Consider the following 23,716-nt stretch of genomic DNA (forward strand, 5'->3'; position numbering starts at 1 on the left):
GGACTGAACATATGACTGACGGGAATGTAAACCATCTTCCCAAAGTTAACTATACAACTATAGAGGCCTAGCACTGTCCTTTTGAACATGGACACTTTCCTGTAAAAGAGCAAGTTCTTTATTTGGTACTAAATTGTACTGCCAATTCCTATTTAGAGGACAACCCTGTTAATTAAGAGGACACTTTTGGGGTTTCCAAATGTGTCCCTTAATAAGGGTCCCTGACAGCGAAAACAGAAAAAGTGGTCCCTATTGTACAACCTCGCGTCATAATCGCTTTACAGACAAGGCACTTTTGACCAATCAGCAGACGACCAATGAGAGAAAGGGCGGGCAGACGATGCGGCTTAAACGGCGGTGATAGACCACAGCTTTGAATTTCGGACAAAGGTAACATAAATAGATCAATTAATCGATTTACTCTAGCAAATTCCATATATAATCTATCGATGGTAAAGGACGAAACTATGTGGAATGTTATTGTAAAACAAGAAAAACAAGAAAGCTTTTAAGGTAGGCCTTATTTTTAAGATTACATTGTGTGCACGTCATGCCGACTCCTCAGCTGGCCACGTCGTTGGGAGTGAAGTGCGTCTTATACTTAGCCTATACTTTGAAACTTAGGCTAAGCCTACTTATTACCAATAATCAAGATTGGCTGCAGTCTACATAGAATTGTGCAGATGCATATTATAAATGACATAATTTTCGAGAATCATCCTAGAATACTACAAAATCAAAACTATGGATAATTTTCCTGTAAAAAGAAAAAAAGGTAGGCCTAGCTAGCCACTATTTATTTACTTACACCAGCCTGACTGTAGTGAATTGGTATGGTCTCAGTCGACAGCCTAAAACTAAGCCATGAAGTTTGCCACGACTACTAGCCTAGGCTTAAAGTTATTAAATATTATGAAAGGTTTCTTTATAAAATAATTAAAAGTTTACAATGTGTCATGGATCGAATGAAGCCTTATTAGTCTTATTCTTGATTCAGGCAAGCTAGGCATAGACATATCATTGTGGTAGGCCTAATTAAAGTTACCTACAGTAGCCTGCCAGCATCTAGGTATAGAATGACTATAACTAGGCATTTAACTTAGCCTTCTAGTATAGTAGTATATATTTATTTTAATATTATGTTTACCCAAGTCATAATAATCATACTGTATAACATTAAAATATATTGTTGTTTTTTTGGTATTGGAAATAACATTTTTGTTTACAGCATCATGCATGATCCAATAGTTACAGACTTCAAATATTGAAAGAGAACATCCAGAAAGTGGGCCTGAGGCAAATAAGAAATAAAAAATCATGAAATAGGTACAGTAGGTAATACTTAGTTTATTATTACCCATTAATATGTGATAAAACCAAATAGTGTTTGTGGGAAAACGTGACTCGTGACAACAAATTAGTTTTCTTGGCTTTTTTGTAAAGAAATGCTTTATTCACATAAAAATTTCAGCAAATAAAACAGAATCACAGATGAATATAATTACTGCAATAAGAAATACAATTCAAAACCTTTGGGGTTGTATACTGGTTAGCAGAAGATTAGTTGGTACTTTAATCAGGGCCATAGCCAGGATCTGTCAAGGGGGGTTCAGACACTAAGTATTTGGGTCACGGCAATCATTATTATCGTCCTATTATTATAACTTCCTCTTTTTTGACTACTTCATCATTGTTATACTCGTAGTCTTCAATGTAACACAATGAAAGTCTGTGGGCATGTTAAAACAAATTAAACACAAAACCATTTTTTTTTTTGCATATGATATTATTATAAAAAAAAATACAGTAGTACAATATGCTACACTACACTTGTAGTAACAAATGAAATCGGGGCATCTGAGGCCCTTTCATAGTGATATTTCTCAGCACAATCAGATAACTGCATAAATAAATAAACATCTATTTTACAAATCTGTATGATACAACTTTATTAAGCTCTGTCTACACTATCAAACTTTATGTGACAAAACAATGTGATGTGCCCATATATAGACAAGATGATGTCATATCACTACCATATTTTGGCACACCTTTTTTGTCAAACTAGTTTGATAGTGTGGACAGAGCTTAAGATCAGAAAGTATTCTACATCAATAACAATCAATCAACTGTTCAGTTCCATCACGAGGTGTTGCTGTAGCAACAATATCTTCCAGCAACAGCAGTGGATTTGTGGAGTAATCGTTTATGATGAGCGATTTTTCATCAACAATCTTATCAAAATTGGTGCTTAGCAACTCCATCACAAAATCCAAGTTGGATTTAAAATCGCTAATATCTGTGAACCCTAATTCACATCGCAATTTCTCGCAGCAGTTACACATTATTATTGATTTATTTATTTTTTGGTTGTGTATTAGTTGTTTCAGATTTTCAATTGTTAATCCATTTGACGTCAATCCATTACGAAGTTTGATAAGAACCTTACAACACGCTACCCCTACAAGTCTATCATGATCAGATACAGATTCCATTAATTTCTGTAGACCCATTTTATGTAGACACGTTAAAGCAAATACTAAACAACTTAATCTACTGTGATTAGTTGTGTAATTACAACTCTTGTTCTCATTAGGTAAGAAATCTTTTAAGATAATTTTCATAATATCTGCCCAGAAGTCTATTGCTTTTATTTTAACTTCCCAATCAATATCACTTAGTGCTTGATTAACAGCAACCATACAAAAATTCCACATGTTTGTGTTGGTAGATTTATCTATCAGAGTATGGTCTACACGAGGCACTGTTTTATGTTCATCGAAGTTACCAGCATTTTCAATATCAGTTGGAAAAATGTCAGTTTGATTGTCTGTCCCCTGAAAGTCTGCTATAGCGATGGTAGGCTGTTTAGTTTGGCACACTGTGTTGAAACTTTCGCATGATTCGGGGTTGAACTTAAGAATTATACTTAGAAAATCTCTGTCATGTGTCAGCAAAGACAAAGATTCAATAGCAGCTCGCCGAGCAAAACCACCATCGTCGGTAGCTACTATGCGACACAACTCCATCAATACATCCTCCTGTAAAAAATGATATTACATTACTGTGGTTTGATATGAATCAGCAATAGCAATTAAACAAATATCATGTTATATTACAAACTGCAGTAATTATTTTGAACAATATTGTACAAAACCTTGATAAGTTCAGGGATTACTGTATTATATATACATTGCCTTTTAAATCTTACTTATACTATATACCTAGCCTCATTAATGTAAATTTATGGCATGATTTCTTGCATACAAATAAAGCCGTGGATAAATAAAAACAAAATATATTGTAAAGTTAAACAAGTCTATTTTTTAAACCATGATTAAAAATGACATTAATAAATTTTATGTACTTATAAAAAAAAAAAACTTAAAAATTCAGGCCATCTTTCTGATACTCAAATAAAATATAGATCCAATAACATTTTGTTATAAAACATACAAATCCTCAAATACTGAAAGAGCTTTAACAAGATACCTTGGATAAGTTGCATTCTGTGAGAAATGCTTCGGTTAGATCCTTGCTCAGCAGCAATAATCTACTCATAGAGACAGCTGCAGTTGCACGTACGTAGCTCTCTGTATCTTTAATCCGTTCCCATAAAGACAGAGAAACCTTATGTTTCTTAACCCAGTCTACAATATCACCTAAAAAATAAACAAATTAAAATGTACAATCTACATATCAATTTATGGGTATAGACAAATTTATTCACAAACACCCACTTTATTGTATGTGATGGACAAATAAAACCCACACAATAATCCACATAATCTACCCACTCATCAACACATCTTAAGCATTACTTACATATACCATGGACCTATCTAATTTATAGGTTCATGCATATACTAATATAAATTTTATTAAGAAAATTGTTATCCACATGCCTGTCTACCCACTTGATACTGGGAATCCCAGATACCTACCTGTCCATTCGCCCACACAATCTGTCTAATTCTATTAATATTTCAATATGCAGTGCTTAATTTTTGTAAATCTGGAGCTGAATTAAATCCTTTTTTTAATCTTTACTGCACTTTACATACAGTATTTGCATAATGCTAATACATTAATTATTATTTAAATTGACGAATAAGAGATCTAACTTACATGTTCCAATACGTAGAACATGATCGATGAAACCAACACCAGAATCTCGTCTTTCCCAATTAGGGTCATGTATCAGCTTCTGGATACCAGAGGCTAGAATATTACCATCATCAGTGCTGTACAAAGAGTCTAGGCAACATGCCACTTCTAATGCTTTTGTTAGCAGCTAAAAAAAATTTAAAAAAGTTTCGAAGTTGAAACAAACACATTATATATCATTATCTTTTTAAACTTGTTTTTATAAAATCATAATTTTTCTACAGATTTACAAAAAGATATATAAAACATAATTTCTACAAGATCGCCATGATGAAATTCAAGTGGAATACATTATGCAATGTCATACACAATTTCAGTTAAAAGGAAACAATTAAGGAAGGCGGAACTGAATGTCAGACTAATTAACAGTAAGTAAACACTGCCTTGATTCAATCAGTTTTTTGACTTGGTTCACAATAAATTTAAATTACTCGCGAACAACCAATTACACTTATCTATGAAGATTGCAACAGTAATTAAAAAGTACTATTAACACATGCTGCTAATTGGTTGTTAGGTAAATAAGAAAACATAAGCTTCAGTCGTTGACGTGATCCTATAAACGTGAACTTAGCAATTAACTAACAATAAGTAGGTAATATTTCAGTCAGTCAAAGATGTTTTGATTATCAAGTTTAGTACATAGTACGATTCAGTAATCTTTGAATAACACACAAATTCGTTTTATTTTATATTGTAATAGAAATACATTCGTAGAAATACAGTATTTGGTAGAAAAGGCGGTCTAAGTTATGATGGTCAGATTTAATCATAATCATAAAGTGGTAACAATTAAACACCATTATTTTTTGTTTTATTTTCGAAAAGTTTTATTTTTTGTGTGAAAATTATATGCAAAAATAATATTAGGAACAATTAAGTTAAAACCAAATCTTTAGCTGTAAGATTGCAAACTAAAAGAAATTAATTACAGCTTCACGGTTTACATATTTCAGATATTTTTGACACATTATTTATGGAAAGTTATTCTATTTTAAAGGTTACTGTAATAAATCTATGAAAATTGGTTAATTAATAGTTAAAAATTCATATAGCATTCACAAGCTGAATTTAATTATTAAAATATAATTTTGAAAGTAGTAATTGACCATACGTTGTACACAAACTGAATACATATTTCAAATGGTTGGTATAGTATAGCAGTAGTTTTAGTATCAATATTTCCTATTCCAAGGAGTTTATCTTTTCAACCCTGTTGGTTTGTCTGTTTGTTGGCTTGCTTTATTTGTGAGCGCCTAGAGGCCACAGGTTTCTGATTCTCCCCAAACGTGGCCATAATGATGTAAGATTAAAAATCTTGAGAGAGTTTGATTTATCTAAAACAAGGCGAGATGGCATGAGTTCATAAACTGTCTGTATATACTATACTCCCTTATTTGTGTTCCCAGGCAAAAAACGCTTTACTTTCATTGGTACAGAATAAAAATGCCCATGTGTATTAAAGACTTGGCATCAAAAAGATGAGGAATATTTTGTCTAAACAAAGTTCATTAGACTCTAGCATGAACCAGTTATATTACAAAAATGCTTCTTTGTTGAACAAACTATATTGTTGATAATATTCATAAATCATAAAATTCATCATAACACTCCTGAGCCAAAAAATGAATAATCTTTACCAAGTCAAGCGTTGAGTAAATATTGATGCAAGGATAATATCTGTCAAACTTGTTAGAATAATATCAACATTGTCACTTCAGAAAATGAATGAGCTTAAGACAGTTCATTTTATGAACACAAAGAAATCATAGTTCTATAACGCATCAAAATTTCATAAATACTTGATGCAGGATCGAGGGAGTGATATGATATCTAATAATTTTTTCTATCTTTCCTAAATCACAAATGCAGAAATAAAATACAGTTAATGCATTTCAACATACTGATACATCTGTGTTGGGGTCTTGCACAACAACATTTATAGAACACAGCAGTTGAAGTGGCCAAGGCATGACTGTAAAACAAAATAAAGAATATATAAAAAACATAAATATATAATTATTGCAAGGTTATTCAGCCTGATAATTGCAAGATTAAAATTTCTCATGATTGTTTAATTTTTTTGGCTGAATTTAATGAGATTAATATAAATCAATTAAAGCTAATTAGATAGTCAGTTCTTTCTAATTAGAAAGCTTATTTTCATTGATTGTTTGTGTTGATTTTGTAATAGCACATAAGTATGGTCAGAAGAGACAAAATCATGATGGTATAATTAAGTTTCTTAGAAAAGTCTTGAGGAAAGGTTCACTTGAGGTATAACAACTAGCTTTCATCATAATATAATTATTCAATAACTACTTTTTATTATAGTCATGCTTTCGTATCTAAAAAATACTCAATGTTTTCATAGATTCTGAGATTATTTATCAGAGCAAGGAATATTATTATCATGCCCTTTACAACAGCGCCTCAAAGAATGCAAAACATTCTTGAAATCAATCATTGAAATGGATTAAGAGAAAAAGAAAAGCAATCAGTTTTCCAGAGTGTGTTGCTGTTTATAAATGACATTTTACCATCATAGTAAATCATAATAGGGAAAGTAGTTTTTTTTTAAATAGTGATTCTGCATACAGATTGTAGTACAGTATTCCAATATGCAGAATCTTCTTTCATATCATTGAACAACACTCAGTATGGCTTTAACTCAACTGTATCTTTGTTTATGTATTGGTGGATTTTGGAAAAAAGTTATAGAAATTGGTATCAGATTCTATTGTAGTACTGTACTAACCTTTTGTACTTTTAGACTTGCATACAATTGCCAGGATATCAAAGCATTTCTTACTCAATTTTGTAGAACCAATAAGAGAGTTCATCAATGGGTTTGGCTCACATTGTTCATGTATGCCTTCTAGTAGTTTGACAAGTAACTTCAAAATATGCATTGTCTCTTCCTCTGTCAGATCCATCTAAGTATAGATACGGTAGGAGTTAAGGTGTCTGTCACAGAATGGTAGAGGAGTATTATAATAGTGCAAGTTCATGGCTGTGAAAAAGAGGACTTTCAGTCTGTTATTGTTGTTGAAGCTTTTTAAATATAGACTTTTAATTATCATTACATTTTTATTTTATTTTTCGAATTAACCCTTCCAGTTTAGCCCAGTGGGTTAACTGATATTCAGGGACACATCAGTTTTCACAATTTAGCCAAGTTTGCCATTGAAAATTTTATGTGAACAATTGAAACTACCCAAAAATAACACTGTCAATCTATATTTTAGAATTCACCTAAAATTCAATGAACACTAGTTACATTATGCTTATTATAATGTGCAATAACATTCTTTTTCCTGCTAGTAGTGGTTGCCATATAACCTTTAATAGTGCAAGTTGTTTATTATTCTTGACTAAGAAATCAGATCAAATATTCTAAGCTCCTACATGATGCTTTTAATTTTAATCAATACAATATCTCAGATTTGAATGGATACGTTCAAGGTAACTTGTTGTTTATTCTGATTAATGTAATTAAAAACAAATTTGTGCTGCCATCTTTTGCTGATATTAACCTTCTGAAGGAATTCATTTCTTTTTTAGGAACAGTACCCTTAATATGACTTTATAAAAAAAGGGGGAAACCCAGATAATTTCCCCTCAGAGATTTGATATTACGATTTATGTAATTTCACAAGAGGTATTGTGTAAAGATAGAAATGCCACAAGCAAAATTCAACTCTGATCTGCTGATGATTAGCACAGAAATGAAAATAATCTATTAGACATTCAGAAATTTATTTAAAAAAGGCATAAAAAAAGTTTTAGATATTTAAAGGCTGGGTAAAAAGCTGATCTATATTTAATTTCCTGCTGTATTTGTTGCCACTATACATCTGACAGATTGTTGCAAACATGCTAATTGCTTGTAGGCAGCACTGAGTATCAATAGCAAAGATGTAGACACAATGTAAGGGAGTTGACCAATTACAATTGACAGTTTGAATAATCCATCACCTGTGATTGGTTAAATCACTTATGTTGTGCTTACGTCCTTGCGTATGTTCTAGTGGGAACCAAGCATTAGAGATATAATATTTGTTACTGTGTGTAAACAGGTTAAGGTTAGCCAACCTTACACAACTACTGATTTTTTCTTGTCTTAATGTGCATGTGGAAACACAATGGCAAAAGACGACCTATCACCACGGTCGCTTAGTCTTATTATTTTTAGCTTCTTAATGGTGATAGAACTTTCTCATTCTGTTTTTCTCCTTAAATGAGTTTAGGATTAAGCTTCATCTATTCTGTTTATTTTTTTAGTTTTAAAATGTTCATATTTAACTATAAGGTAAAGTTTACTGTTACAAGTTTTGCTTCAAAATATTTTGAACTTTCCATTTTTAACCTTTATGCATGTATCAGATTATATAAGCTCTAGCGCTTTCAATAACAATTTGTAGATAATCTTTATCTTGATATCATGATTGTAACTTATGCTAATTCTAAGTTCCTACTAGAGCCTACTTGAATTCCTGATTTAATTTAAAATATTAAATATCATATTTAAAAGAAACACAAAAAAATCAATTTGCACAATTTCGACATACACAACATTTTAACATTAAATGTTTGTGATTACTAACTCATGTAACTACATTTTATTCACTTTTTAACATGTTTTATGCAATTATTTGGAAGCTTCTTCTATTCACACTATTTATATAATATTACCGTAAGTACTACAAAATAAACTTCTTTTGAAAAACAGTAAAATAATTTGAAAATGATCTTGTCACTACCTATTAAAAGTAAGGTTACTGTACTTAAAATGCTTACCTCTTTTACATTTTCTAATACCAAATTGAGTGAGGTAGACATCAGTTGGAAACAAGCAGCTTTGTTCTGTCGGCATATTTCCGACAGAATTACAGAACAATCCTTGTCAACAAATGTTACACACTCAGACAGCTCACCAGTTTGTAACAGAATTGGTAATAGAACCATCTCCATATTGTTCTTTTTTTCAACACTAAAAATATGAATATGAATGAGCATTATTACTTAGTTAATTGGGAAATGTTGGATTTCAACAAAAGACCAAAGTCCTTCTACAATCAAACTACCAAATAGCTAAAAGGCCATTTATTAAACAAACATTTTCTGGAGTGAATGAATAAAACTTCACTCTGCATTCACTCAGTTTGTTGAGAAATATTGTATTTGAACTAAAGACTTTTAAATACCAAACTACAAGGCCATTATTTACAATTCTAATTTTGTAATTTGTTGAATTTAATTTTAAATCCACTTGAAATAAAACGTTCTATTTCTCGTCAAGACTAATCCTTTTCTGTAATTCAGAGCATTGGCTATAATAATGACATCAATGTCTTGTATAATTTCTTTCTTTTCTTGCAAGGTAGTCTTAAGGCACATATATAATTGCTAAAATTATATTATTATCCATATATTATTTTTTTAAGTGGATTCAAGTCAGATCAATCACACAGAATTAGATTATTTATTTTCTCATTGAATCTTTGAACTTCAGTTAAAAGAGGAAGCAAAATTATTTTGGGGAAAACATTTGAATACTAGTATTTGTAAGGAAATATAATATCCACTATACAGTATTTTGTATTTAAAAATTAAATATTTAGTGTTTTTATCTATTGCATCAAGGGAAAATCGATTAAATTTAATCAATTCATGATTTCTGTTTGGTGCGTAAAAAAGGCGAAATTGAATATCATACAATGTGACGGATAGGTATGTAATGTCATTAAAAGCTTTGAAATATAATGCACTTTAACAAATTGAGCGATAAAAATGCATTTAATATGGGTGCAGTGTTGCATAAAGTTTGTGAAATTTTGCAAACCCTATGTAGCATGAAATTCTATAGTAGTATACAGATTTGCTGCAGTATTTTACTATAGTAATGTTATCCATTGTATTTTCACTATGCAGAAGTAAAGACATTTTTAAATAATTATTCAAATAAGGCATAAATAAAAAACATACCTTTTATGGAATGATTTTTTAAATTTACTAAATCCATATTTGAATCATTAACTTTACACTACAGCATGTTAATAACTATTACTATTGTACCAACCCACTTTCCTTTTTCACTAGCCTCAACTGAGACGACGTCACAAAAACTAATAAAATATATTGTTTACTGTAGAGATGTACTGTATATTCTTTGAAATCTTCATCGGGTTAAAAAGGTAAAAAGGCACAAAGATTACCTACTGTACCTCAGAAGGTTTTACACGTGGGAAGGACTAATATTAAATCAAGCCCTGAATTACAGAGAATGTCATTATTAATATTATGTTGTAACATTTTACCACATGTCTAGTAAATGTTTGATACAATGGACATCAAAAACGTTTTGCACTATTAACATCGACACATACAGACAGATCTGATGTCAGCTATAAGACTGGATTAAACAGTCTTATGAATACTAGCTGAATACCGTATACTATATATTTAGAAAAACCAGACATTTCGAAAACTAAAAAATAAGCGGTGTTTTTAAAGAACAAATGAATTTATGTATAACAAATTAACATTTATACAATTTATCATTTAATTTTACATGATTTTATCAAAACAATTTTTTATTATAAGTAAAATATAACAAAATAAAAACAAAGCAAAAGGATGTATATATCTCATCAAGCATTTCTACTGCAGAGTATTCAAAATTAATTTTATAACACCTTCATTCCGAGAAAGAATTGTAATTAAAATGATAAATAAAAAGTTGAAATATCAATAACAAATATTACAAAAATGCTGTGCATCTTAACTAGTACTATCCCATCATGCATCACGCGATTGATTTTTTATTTGCAGAGTATGTCACAATAGGGAATAGTGTGTGTTCCATTCGCTGCACACGCTAATCCATTCATTAAAGAGAGCAGTCGCAAATATTAAATATTATTTTCAATTTACTTCTGAAATGATTGAATCCATAGATTAAACTTGCCTGTACATAGAACATAACTCTTAGTTTGCTGCTTTTCACACATAAAACACATTTTGAGAAAGGCAAATAAAAAAAATGACAAAGCTGCTTTATATTGTATGTCAAATTATGCATGCATTGTTTATTTTTATAGACAATATTATTATCGCTCAGTTGATGTGTAACATTATGCATGGTATTGTTTGTCATATTTACTATTGATGACTTTCCACCGACTTAACTGGCGTTAAGAATGGTGTGAGTTGAAAGACCCAAGATGGTAGAGATGAATACTTGATAACCCTAACTAGTTTGACAAAAAAGTGTGCCCAAATATGGTAGTGATAATATGATAAAATATGGTATAGTAGTGATATGATATCATATCATATGGGCCCATCACATTTCTTCGTCACATAAATTTTGCTAGTGTAAACAGAGTTTAAATATATTTTGTCTCTTGTGTAATTCAATGTTTTGCCTGGAACACATGGTTGTGTGCTGCGTTAAAAATTATATTACATGAAATATATACAGAAATATATTACATGTTTGTATATTTTGAACTTTCATAATTTGCTGTAAATGTAAATGATATTAAAATTGTAAATATACGATCACTATTATTATGATGTTAATGATATAGTGTGTTGATCTTGTATATTTGAAAGACAATAATAATTTAAAATTTCCTTATGAATACATTTTTACGTTATGATAAAACTTCCAATCAATCACCGATGCTGCTTACTGTAGTTTAGATAAGATAAAGTTTGTTTCTAGTATGTACTAATATGACAGCATTGACTAAAATGACTACACCGCCTCAGGTACAAGACATTATTAACTGTTTCTCTATCAGACTATTAATAATTTTTTAGAATTTTGTAGCTACTAGAGACATAATCTTAAAAGGGTGATAAAACACAAATTTATTCCAGACACCAACTGAAAGCTAATCATATTTTGTGAAGTATCAACTGTCCACACACAGAATTAGGATCACTGCCGAATAATCTGTAAACACTCACTGATAGGTCCAAAATATCATTTAGCATATTATTAAAATTCTTTTATTTAGTCTTTAGGTACAATATAGCCATGGATTACCAATAGTCAATTAGTCACTCTCCTCTCAGATAGGTGGTAATCTTTTAAACGATGAGTTCACTTTGGAAACCCCCTACCTGACTCGAATGATGAACTTGGTTCACACGGGTAAACTGTGTACACTGGACCTACTTACTCAACAATATAGGGAAAATGACCAATTATTTAACTTAACCAACCATCAGAGCAAGCGCAGTAGTGTAGATGCTAGTGATTTGGAGTTGTGGGTTTGATTCTCACTCATTGTGTTTTTAAATGTACCTACTAGGCCTAAATAAAATATACCAGAGTAAGAAAATCATCTGACCAATTAGCTCTTTGATGCAAAGTCAGTTAGTATAATATAAAAATGAGTTTTTACCTTTTCATCTCTGTTCTCCACAGTAAACTAGCAATAGAAATTGCTGCTAAGAGTTTTTTCTTATGGAAAAGCAACATGGGAACCTCTTGAATGATTTCACAAATATTTTCTCTTTCCAAAACTCTGTCAAATATTAATAGTAATATTGCAATATTACCTACAAAAAAATTGTTAGATGAAATACTGAATATAGCTATAGTAATTTCAGTATAGATACTGTATATGAGAAGTGGTAATAGAGAGCTTTAGATTTGTGATGACCAGCAACCTTGGCTCATTAATGTATCATCAGTCATCATTTGAACTGAGAAACCACTAAGTTTATGTCAAGGAATAAAGTGAAGAAGAAACTTGGAAACAGGCGCACAATTAATTAACATGGCCTAACTTATTCCTTGGTGGTCAAAAGTTCCCTAGTATTGTAGATTCAATCCTGAATTTATCTCTTAGTATTCATACTTACGTTGACAATTTAATGATCTCTGTTTGTAGATCAATGATGTCAAGTTCCACATCTGTTGTTGCACTACCAGTAAGGAAGGTACTGAGCTGAGACACCACATTGTACTGTCTTATAGCCTTAATTCCTAACTCTGGGTCAAATTTCAACACCTTACGTAAAACTTCAATTGAAGACTGTTGAAGACTAAACGTGTCAGAGTTAATAATGGTTGTCAAAATCTTCTGAAAAGTTTCATATTCAAGTTGTAGGCGTTGTTTCTTCAGTGGAGAATCTTTTTGAGTAGTGACGAGTGTTTCTTGTGAAGTTTTAAGCTGCTCTTGTTGAATCTGTAAGATGTCTTGTGAAATGTTATCCTGCTCTTGGTGAGTCTTTATTTGTTGAAGGATTGTGGAAACAAAGAAATCTTCGGCAGCAGATTTGACAAACATTGATGAGTCTTTCAAGCAATTCCAGGCTACTTCGTTTGCTCCTTAAAAAATTGTAAATATAATCAATAACTGTCTTAATGATTCACAAAAACAATAATTTGAATGGAGATACCAAGAATATCAGGACAATTCAAAGACACATTATTTTGAAGGCAGTAAATTGTTAATAGCGCCCTCATGTTTGTTTCAAAGAAGCTTTGCAGAATACAATTTCTTAAAAGAAACCTAAGATTCCCCATACAAACAATAATTTGAATGGAGATACCAAGAATATCAGGACAATTCAAAGACACATTATTTTGAAGGCAGTAAATTGTTATAGCGCCCTCATGTTTGTTTCAAAGAAGCTTTGCAGAATACAATTTCTTAAAAGAAACCTAAGATTCCCCATATGTTAATAAAATTTGTTATAATAATATGCAAGAGCAAAAACGAGGATATTCTTTTCACTGTATTATTGATTGGTTTCATACACTATTAAATTGCATACATTTCAATATATATTCAATTTATTGCACATTGCTCAAAACGCATTATAAATTAAATAACAAAATATTAAAAATTCATCACTACACTTAATTAAAAATATTTAATTTATAAACCCATCCTCCATGTCAATGTGCGACTAATGTTCAAGTCAAAGAAAAAAATAGAAGAGAAAAACAAACCAAAAAATAGATAAATACCATTTTCACTTTAATTTGTATTATGAACATTTTTGAACTTTTTTTTTACATAAAATTATTATTTTGTGTTGGCTGCAGTTAACTTTTTATTATATTAGTAATTGGTAATTCTTACCATTTTGCAAAATGCGTAGAGATTTGACACGGACAGCACGAGTAACTGCTTCCAACCATGCACACCGTACTGATGGATTCCACCATAGTTCTTCTTGTGCTTGGTTGATATGCATTTCAAATATATTGCTTGATACATCTACAGCTTTTATTTCTGATGAAGCACCAACAACTTGTTCAGTTGAACATTCTTTTTTTAATGAACTCCCACAGACATTAAAAGCACAAGCAATGTCAAACTTGTGTGTTGGAGCGAACTCAATCAGGATGCTTAGAACTTTCAAAGCAAATACTGTTCTTTTTGAATTTGGACCGTACTTCAAAGAATCAGAAAGAAATCGTACAACTGCTGACGTTTCAGCTACTAAGTTGCAGTAGTATTCTGTAAGGATAAAATTCAGGTTTACTACTTGGTATTATGGCAATAATATTAAGGATGTCTGAACATTTTGTTTATTTACGATGACCTATTTACGATGACCTATTTACAGTTGGTAGAAGTTACGGGGAATTTGGGCAATGCTATCTATTTTTCAACACAGTTCTGGTAGATTCTAGGTTCAGGCAATGACTGTAGCTCCTAGGTAGCTCCTTATTATCTCAGCGCTTATACCACTGTGATTTTATTTTAATTCTCCCTTTAAAACCAAATCCGAAAAACATTTACCATAATTTACTGTAAATGTTAATTGTTATGACCCTATAATTGTCATTCGCACACAATTATCTAGGTTAACTTTTTTTAAATAGCCAATCAATGGAAGATTTGTATAATGGGTCTTTAAGTCATTATGAACCGGATGTATAATATCAGCAGAGAATGAAAGACAAACAACAACGTTCTCTTTGTGTATAAAGGATTACATTTTAAAGTGATTTTCTCAAACTACTGTACCTCGCAACTTTGGAAACTGTGCATGTTTTAAAATACTGTATCCGTTACTATACATGCCCCATAAAACCTTAATTACTAAATCTGTGTTGTGATACATTCCCATTTCCTAAAATGTTTGGGTTGGATATAGCTGCATTTACATTTATTCTACAGACCTTTTACTGGTAAAATAGTGTTTACCTTTTGTTTTTGACGATGTTCTTAGCCAGTCCAGTAATTTTTCAGCAAAGGAGTCATCTTTAAAACTATCCTCTGACTTTAATACAATGTCTAGAACTTGTGGAAGGAACTTCATACACGTATAGAATGCCATTCTTCAGCATCTCACATTCCTGACTCTGTAACTAAATGCAGTGTTTTCCTAATATAGATATCAAGTCGGGCATATTAAAAAAAGACCGAATTATTGATATACTGTACAAGGCACTCAAATAATATTTTTTTCTATAAAATTGACAAAATAATAGCCTCAAATTGCTCTTTGTCTATGTCTTTAATGGCTAGCATAACCTACCACTACTAGATAGTGTTTTTTTATGTATAATTTTCTTACGCAATTTTTAATACTGGTTGGAGCCAACTGAAATGTAATCATATTTTGCTTGGTTAAACTTAAACTAATTGCTTGAATATATTAATTTTTAGTCATAAAGTGAAATTTCCGCGACTTGACATAGCATGTACATTGGATTTGTTCCTTGATGTTAAATGTAAATGTTTGTCCAAGTCATATCATGTAAAATTCATTAAAAAACCTCCAATTAAGATTGGCAGAACAAACTGGTAAAAAAATCTGTATTTCTTTGATTGTATATTTACTCAGCATCAACTTATGTATCCAATATCAAAAATACATTATCATCAAATTAAATTATTATTATCTTTTGTAGTTTTAAACACATTCATCATTATTATTCTTCACAAGATTCTCTATGGAATACATTGTTAGATATGATTTCCTAGTAGCAATTAAAACAATGTGATAGGAGATACCCAGCAATGCTCTACTGTTCTCTCTTGAGCAAAGATATGACTAATTAACACAATAGAAAAAGCATAGATATGTTGTTACTTAAATGTGTACGCCACATAAAGTGTTACTGACAATAGTTGTAGTTCTTATCTTATTTTGTTGAATGGATTAAAGAAATCCCCTCGAAAAACAACCATATATTTTATGCTGTAAAATGACAATAGGATATTTACTGACTTTGTTGTGTTGAGAGGCCAGACAGAGGGAAGCTGCTTTCCATTCTGTTGAGTGTCATTTGCATAGTAAATACAGGTAATTAAAATTATGTCACAAATGTTGGAACATATTTAGCAGCCATACCCTAATAATATCCTGGAGTGCCTAATTTTGTTAAACCTCTAAGCACTGTAAATTAACTCCGTTCATTTTAAAAAATCAAACTCCGCTAGTAATCAGCACAAAGTTGTCTTGATCTTACTTAAATTAAATACCCATTGGTTCACCTGGGTTGATTGATACAAGTAATTCTTTGGATTCGAACCAACGATCTCACGATCATTACTCAAAAATTCCTGCACCACATATCCTTTATTTATAGTAATGTATTTTCAGGAAAATAAAGTCTTGATCGCACTGTATTGAATTGTCAACTATATTGACCAACATTAAAGGTGAATGTTAATTGTCCACAGAAAGAAAACTTTGTGTTCTATTAGTAATAATCACACAAATTAAAAAATCAAAAATATATTAATCAAAAGATATTATTTAGATAAATATTAAATTATCAAGTATAAAAACTTTCTTTGCTAGTACACTATGTATCTATGCCTAGATTTCGAACGTATTTCCAGCGGGTAAAACAAATCGTTGTATAGTATATAATTATATTAATTTGAATCATAAAGAACAATTTAAATAAATAAGTTATGAAGTATTAACACAAGTTGATAGAACATGTCGGCCTGGATATCTAACCTCTTCCAAAAAACGTAATAACATATTGGTAGTGTAATAGTATTTATTTATGTACAGTATATATAAATTTTCAAACTGCTGCTATGGTACAAACTTGATTATAAACTCAAATATGTAAAAAATATGCAAGTAAAATCAATAGGAAAAACTGACTAATGTACATATAAACATTGTTAAATTTGAAACGTTGGCCTAGCTTTGGAAACCTTATCTCAAAAAAAATCAAACTACTTCAATGCAAATCAATAATAATATCATTATGAATAAATAATATATTCATACTTGTTCTATCTAAATTGCATCTAGTTTTTATAAATTACATTCTATGCAGCAAGAAATGATTAAATGCAATCAGCACAAAGCAACAATATTATTTCAGTAATTATTGTAGGAAAAATTGAATGATGCTATTTAGTAGTAGTGATTAGTGTGAGAGTTTGATTTCAGAGTTTACAATTACATCTAGAAAAAAAAAGGTAAAAGTTTTTGAATTCTTGAAATTACTACTCTAGTGACAGTTTGAAGATGTTTTACAGAACAGTGCTATGTATCAAAACCAAAACCTAAATTTATCAGAATTGACAAATGAAATGAGAGCAAGTGGGATGTCATTGTCAGAGCATACTATGCAACAGGACAAAACACCACGTCAAACGGGGTCACATGGGAGGGGTCATACAATATATTTTTTGAATCATTTTTTCTGGTGGAACTAGCCTTAAAAGCCCTTTGGGCTTATTTATGTTTCTTCAGCATAAGTGCATTCTACTTTAAAAAAAAAAACAGTCATGTTATTTCACAATGATGTATCTTATGAAAATAAAATTGAATTGAATCTTGGCTAGGCAGGGCCAGTAGGGTTTATGATATAAAATGTTATCAAGTACATGCTAACGTTATATTTAATGTTATATTGTGATATTTAATTTTAGGTTTATACATTTTTATGTAGAAAACTGTCAAAATACTGATGTTTATTTTGAAATTAAAGATCACCATCTGTGATAAGTGATGTTTTGTTTTTGGCACGTTAAAGACAAATAAAAATAACAATATTTTAACCGATTTTAAGTTTTTTCTGGAGAGAAAAAAAAATGTATATATGTTAAATTTACCACTGATGCAAACCATGGAGGCTCTGTGAGCCTTGCGCAATTTGAATCAAAATATTTACATCAAATTGCGCAGTAACCTGCTGCGCAAGTATTTTTAGTATTTGATTATTTATATAACCAAATCACGATAACCTTACTTAATATCATAAATTTATAAATAATGCAAGGAAAAATTATTATTTATTAATAAACTTAACAGAATAAAATGTTTTGGTTATGTTTTAATAGAGAGGTCTAGTTAGCTAGCCTAGAAAAAAGTCACATGTGTTTTATAATGAGCTAATGTTGCCAAGCTGGTATGCGAGACTGTTGTTGAGTGACAATGAGTGAATATGGGCAGTTTTGTACAATTTCAAATTGCGCATGTACTTGACAATTTTGTTTTTATATTATCCTAAAATAAAACTACCAAAAGCAGGCAACACCGGTCCCCTGCCTGGCGATACCGGTGCTTACCGGACATACCTAGATTAGTATGACCGGGCAGGGAGGAAATCATTATTGCAATGGATTTTACGGGCCTAGTTAGGCCTACTACTATGTACTAATTAGACTCAGTAATTAGGATAGTACAGTAATATAGTAGGCCTACATAGCTAGCTACAGTAGGCTCTTCTAGTCTCTAAAGTCTAGCCTAGGCCTAGTACTAGAGTAGTAGGTAGTATCATGGAGGTAACCTCCATGATAGTATTAGTATATATGTTATGCGCGATTTGAACGATTTGCGCAATTTGAAATTGCGCAAAAAAATCCTTGCGCAATTTGAAATTGCGCAAAGAATTCTTGCGCAATTTTAAATTGCGCAAGGATTTTTTCGCGCAATTTCAAATTGCGCAATCAACTTGCGCAATTTCAAATTGCGCAAGAAAATCTTTGCGCAATTTTAAATTGCGCTGCACAATTTGTAAATTGCGCAAGATAGTTCTTGCGCAATATGACACCTTTGCGCAATTTGAAAACGAACTGTAAATTTTCCCATACATGGCTAGGCTAGGCCTAGGCAGAGGAGTTTAAAATTTAGTATTTTATTATATAAATAAGACCATTTCAATGAAGATAATGTTTAATACTCACTTTTTAAGTTTTTAATATTAGTTTAAGCTAGGCCATGTAACCTAGTCAGTATCAGTAGTCCAGACCCTAGCTAGGCTAGAGTAGTATAGCCGGCCGCCCGCGCCGCGCCCGCCTGGTGGAACACCACCGCTTCGTTTTCCTTCGTCGGTTCTTCGACGGTATGCTAACTTATAACAATATTTGCACTACTAAAATAAGGAAATGCGATATTTATCTTTAATTTTGAATCATTCTTAGAAACTACTATAAAAATATGGGTGTGCATGATTTCACAATCTGTCGAAAAACCTTGCGCAATTTGCAGATTACTTGCGCAATTTAATACGTTGCTTGCGCAATTTGAAACACATGTTTCAATTCAAATTGCGCAAGGATTTTTTTTGCGCAATTTCAAATTGCGCAAATCGTTCAAATCGCGCATAACATATACATGCAGTAGGCCAGTACTGTAGATCGTCTTACCACCAGTTGGTCCCGATAGTCATTTGTGTTATTCTGTTATATAAATTAATGTGCCACATTTCATTCTCATTTTCCGAGTATGTTTTGGGCCCTATCGTCTTATTTATTGGGCCCGATCGTCTTTCACCCTTGATGGGTAGTAGATGAGTAGTAGTAGCGGAGTAGTAGTAGAGGCCTACCTCTAGCTAGGCTAACTAGGCTAGGCCTAGAAGCTAGTATAATCTAATATAAAACAATCAATTTCAAGAGTAATACCTATATAGAAACTTCAGCTGTCCAATATTATGTTTTATTTTGCTAGTATAAAAAAGAATCCTAGGCCTAGGCCTAGTCGCGATCATACATCTCGCGCGGGGGACGAACACATGTGTTTCACTCTGCTGCTGCTTCTTCTTCTTTAATATAGAGAGCGTATCGTATCGCGCTAATCAAAGAAAAAAAAGCATTCTCAAAACACTCAATTGAAGAGAGAAAAACACAATTCTACAAAGACTACTAGTTTAATATTAATATTAACCGTCGGGACTCGCAAACAAATGAAAATGTATGAGTGCCAACGTTTCACATTTAATTTCACAAATTAAAAAAGTCAAAGAGAAAGTATAATTTGTTTGTATCGATGTGATTTTCGCGTGTTGTAGTCGAAATCTTGTGCTTGTTTCATCAATTAGCCTAAGAATAGTTTAGGTTGAAACTGCTCAGGATGCAAATGTTTTTAAAATGATAAATTACCCGACTAATGAATTTCCCCTACAGCAGTAAAACAATATAAAAACAGACAAAGAGTTTAAACTGCATTAACGTATAAATTATCAAAATTAGTTTTTATAGTAGGCCTATTTCCAGTTTCAGAAATCGCATCCAGTTAAAAATTGAAACGATTAGGCATATAAATCTAACTTATTGAGAACGTAATAAAGAGTTAAGAGTACAAACATACCAAGTGACGTTAATAACGTGATGCTGACGTGATCCTTTCCATCTCAAGTGTCAACGCGGTATTCGTAACAGTTTAACACGATGATCTTTTTCTTATGTAGCATCGAACTATAATTAGCAACACGCTGGTTCTGTTTCGTTCAGGTAGATATCTTAATTTGTTCTTTTTCAACTGTACTAATTACAGACAATTTACTGCGTTTCGGTACCGTAGCCTATTGTATGCGTCAACATTGGCGGTCTCAATGTACGCCCATTACATCAAAGTGTTTTATATTTAAAAACATTATAATATTAAATATATATATTCAAAAAATATATTTTAAAGTGAAACGATAATAGGCGTTCATCTAACTTATATTAATTGAATTGAGAACGTACAGTGTACAAACATACCAAGTGACGTTAATAACGTGATTCCTTGTGCAGTATTCGTGTAAGACACACGACGACCTTTTTCTTATAAAGCTCATCGAACCATGGAGGCATAAAAATCGAATTATAATTGGAAACACTGGTTCTGTTTTCTTCAGTTCTTTTTCAATTTTAATATTAGCCTATGCTTGGTTCCGGTTCCCACTAGAGACGCAACACAAGGACGTAACGCAACGTAAGTGAAGCTTGGTTCCCACTAGAACGTAACGCAAGGACGTAAACGCAACGCAAGCGTTTTAACCAATGACAAGCGAAGTTATAGACAGTTAGCAATCACAAGCGAATAAGCCATCGCTTGTGATTGGTCAATTCACTTGCGTTGCGTTGCGTTGCGTCGCTAGTGGGAACCATGCTTAAGTTGACCAATCACAAGCGATGGATTATTCGAACTGTCGCTTGCCACTGGTCATGAACTCGCTTGCGATGCGTTTACGTCCTTGCGTTACGTTCTAGTGGGAACCAAGCAAGGACGTAACGCAACGCAAGTGAATTGACCAATCACAAGCGATGGCTTATTCGCTTGTGATTGCTAACTGTCTATAACTTCGCTTGTCATTGGTTAAAACGCTTGCGTTGCGTTTACGTCCTAGCGTTACGTTCTAGTGGGAACCAAGCTTGAGGGACAATTAAAGCGTTACGGTACCGTAGCCTATTGTAATGCGTCGATTGTCGACATTGGTGGTAATGTAGGCCCATAGTCTAGGCCTACTGCAATTGTTACTCCACACCAAAAAAATTAGGTATATATTGCGTTATTTATGGGTTATGACACAATCTAAGAAAACAAAACCATAATTACCACAAATAAAAAGGGGGGCGACAGTCGATGACCTTGTGATGTGACACGAGCCAGTTTCACATCATGGTCTAACGCGCACATGGCGTTGAAAGCTCTTGCAGAACAAATGCTAAATAAACATCTTCATAGACAGAAATCTTAGTGTCTAGGAAATACAAGTCAAACGGTTTAAGATATTATTCATTTTACTTTCCCTACAGAAAAATATTTTTTTAAAAAGCTAATTAAATGGCGTCAAACAGGCGAGATATCCGATGGTTATTGAATGATTTTTCTGTTTCAATTTTGATATATTTGTACTTTAAAACGCCAATTAATAATGTCGACATAAACTGTCTCTTCAGAGAAGCAAATTCAGTCAGATAAAAACTATAGAAAAAAGTCCTGAAGAAAAACCAAAAGATCTATTCACACGAACGATTCAAGGAAAATGAAAAACTTCAATATTCTAGTCTATATTTATATATAGGCCTAAGTCAGGCATAGTCCATGTTGTGAATACTTTGTACTTTCTAAAGTTGTCGTCAATCTCATTTCATATCAGGTTTTAGGGCATTTATATATATATATATATCAATTACTAAAACAATGTTGTGGAACGGTAACATTCGTAAATACACTTTTTTTTTTATAGAAAATTATATCTAAAAAAAGTTTTCTTACAGAATACGTTGTATATTATTTTCTTTCTGCAGTGAGGGACGAATACTAATAAGGATTTCCTATAAAATGAATTATCAATACATTATGTCTATTATATTCCCTGTGACTGTAAACTCAATATGGCGACACTATATTTTATGTGTGTACAATATTTCATATGAGTAATGATGAATAACAAACATAATAAAAGTGTACAATGTTTATTATATATTATATTAGACGAATATTTTATTATTTTGATTAGTATCACAACAAATATATCGACCAAAATGCGTAATTATGAGATGAATTATTATGTCTGTTAGAATCTAAATTATAAATTCTACAATTCTAATAGAATATTACATTTAAACTGTTTTGCAACTAATTTGACAATGCAAACGTACCTGATAGCGTTTTAGTAATTTAGTAATTGCCTATTTATTATTGGTTAAATAATCTAATGTATTAAGGCTTTATAATTATTTGATTTAAGTTAACATCCACTTCTTTATTGTTAGAGGCGTATAAACAATTCCAGATTACTTGAAATCATTTCTTAACAGGGATGGATTCATAATTAGAAACGTAGCAACAATTAGATAGGATAGGCCTCAGAATAGTCTTAACTATTTTTTCTCATACCAACATACGGAAAACAACAAAGTTTTTTTACAACTGCTTGTTGAACCTTTGAACAGCTACTGTTTGGCCTATCATGAGATCAACCTATTTCTCCATGGTTATAACAAGGCTGCAGCTGTTGGTGGATTGAATTGGTAACACCCCGCTCCTGAACGCTTTAAACAAGATAGATATTGTATGAAAAAATACTAATGTTTGCTTCATCAGGAAAATCAATTTGTTACCCTTCCTGATTCTGATTAAGTGGCGCCAATTAAGAGAAACCTTAGCAATACACCTGCCTCTGATTACATTGTATTAATTAGCAAAAGGTTAAAGGTTAACGGAAAGTATAAATCTATTTTCCTTTTGACTTATGAACTGTACATATCACTTCAGTGTAAAGTACCAACATGAAAAAGAAAGAATTAATTAAGTATTTTATACAGGTCTATGTTTGATTTGAATTTATTTCGAAAATATTGCATAAAATTACAATATA

The 23,716-nt window shown here is 31.6% G+C and overlaps 1 protein-coding gene across 1 annotated transcript; it reads right to left on the bottom strand.

The window, feature by feature from the left end:
* Positions 1 to 1,531: 1,531 nt before the first annotated feature.
* On the bottom strand, positions 1,532 to 20,163 carry LOC140046980 (BRCA1-associated ATM activator 1-like). The gene is made up of 11 exons (XM_072091772.1): positions 20,031 to 20,163; positions 15,354 to 15,517; positions 14,280 to 14,660; positions 13,051 to 13,519; positions 12,588 to 12,710; positions 8,968 to 9,160; positions 6,926 to 7,103; positions 6,072 to 6,142; positions 4,129 to 4,294; positions 3,493 to 3,662; positions 1,532 to 3,041 (listed from the first exon to the last, which is right to left on the bottom strand). The coding sequence occupies exons 2-11, from the start codon at positions 15,484 to 15,486 to the stop codon at positions 2,112 to 2,114; spliced, it is 2,814 nt and encodes a 937-aa protein (XP_071947873.1). The 5' UTR covers positions 15,487 to 15,517; positions 20,031 to 20,163; the 3' UTR covers positions 1,532 to 2,111.
* Positions 20,164 to 23,716: the final 3,553 nt, after the last annotated feature.

This window comes from Antedon mediterranea, chromosome 1 (assembly GCF_964355755.1).
Source record: "Antedon mediterranea chromosome 1, ecAntMedi1.1, whole genome shotgun sequence".
In the NCBI taxonomy this organism is placed as follows: Eukaryota; Metazoa; Echinodermata; class Crinoidea; order Comatulida; family Antedonidae; genus Antedon; species Antedon mediterranea.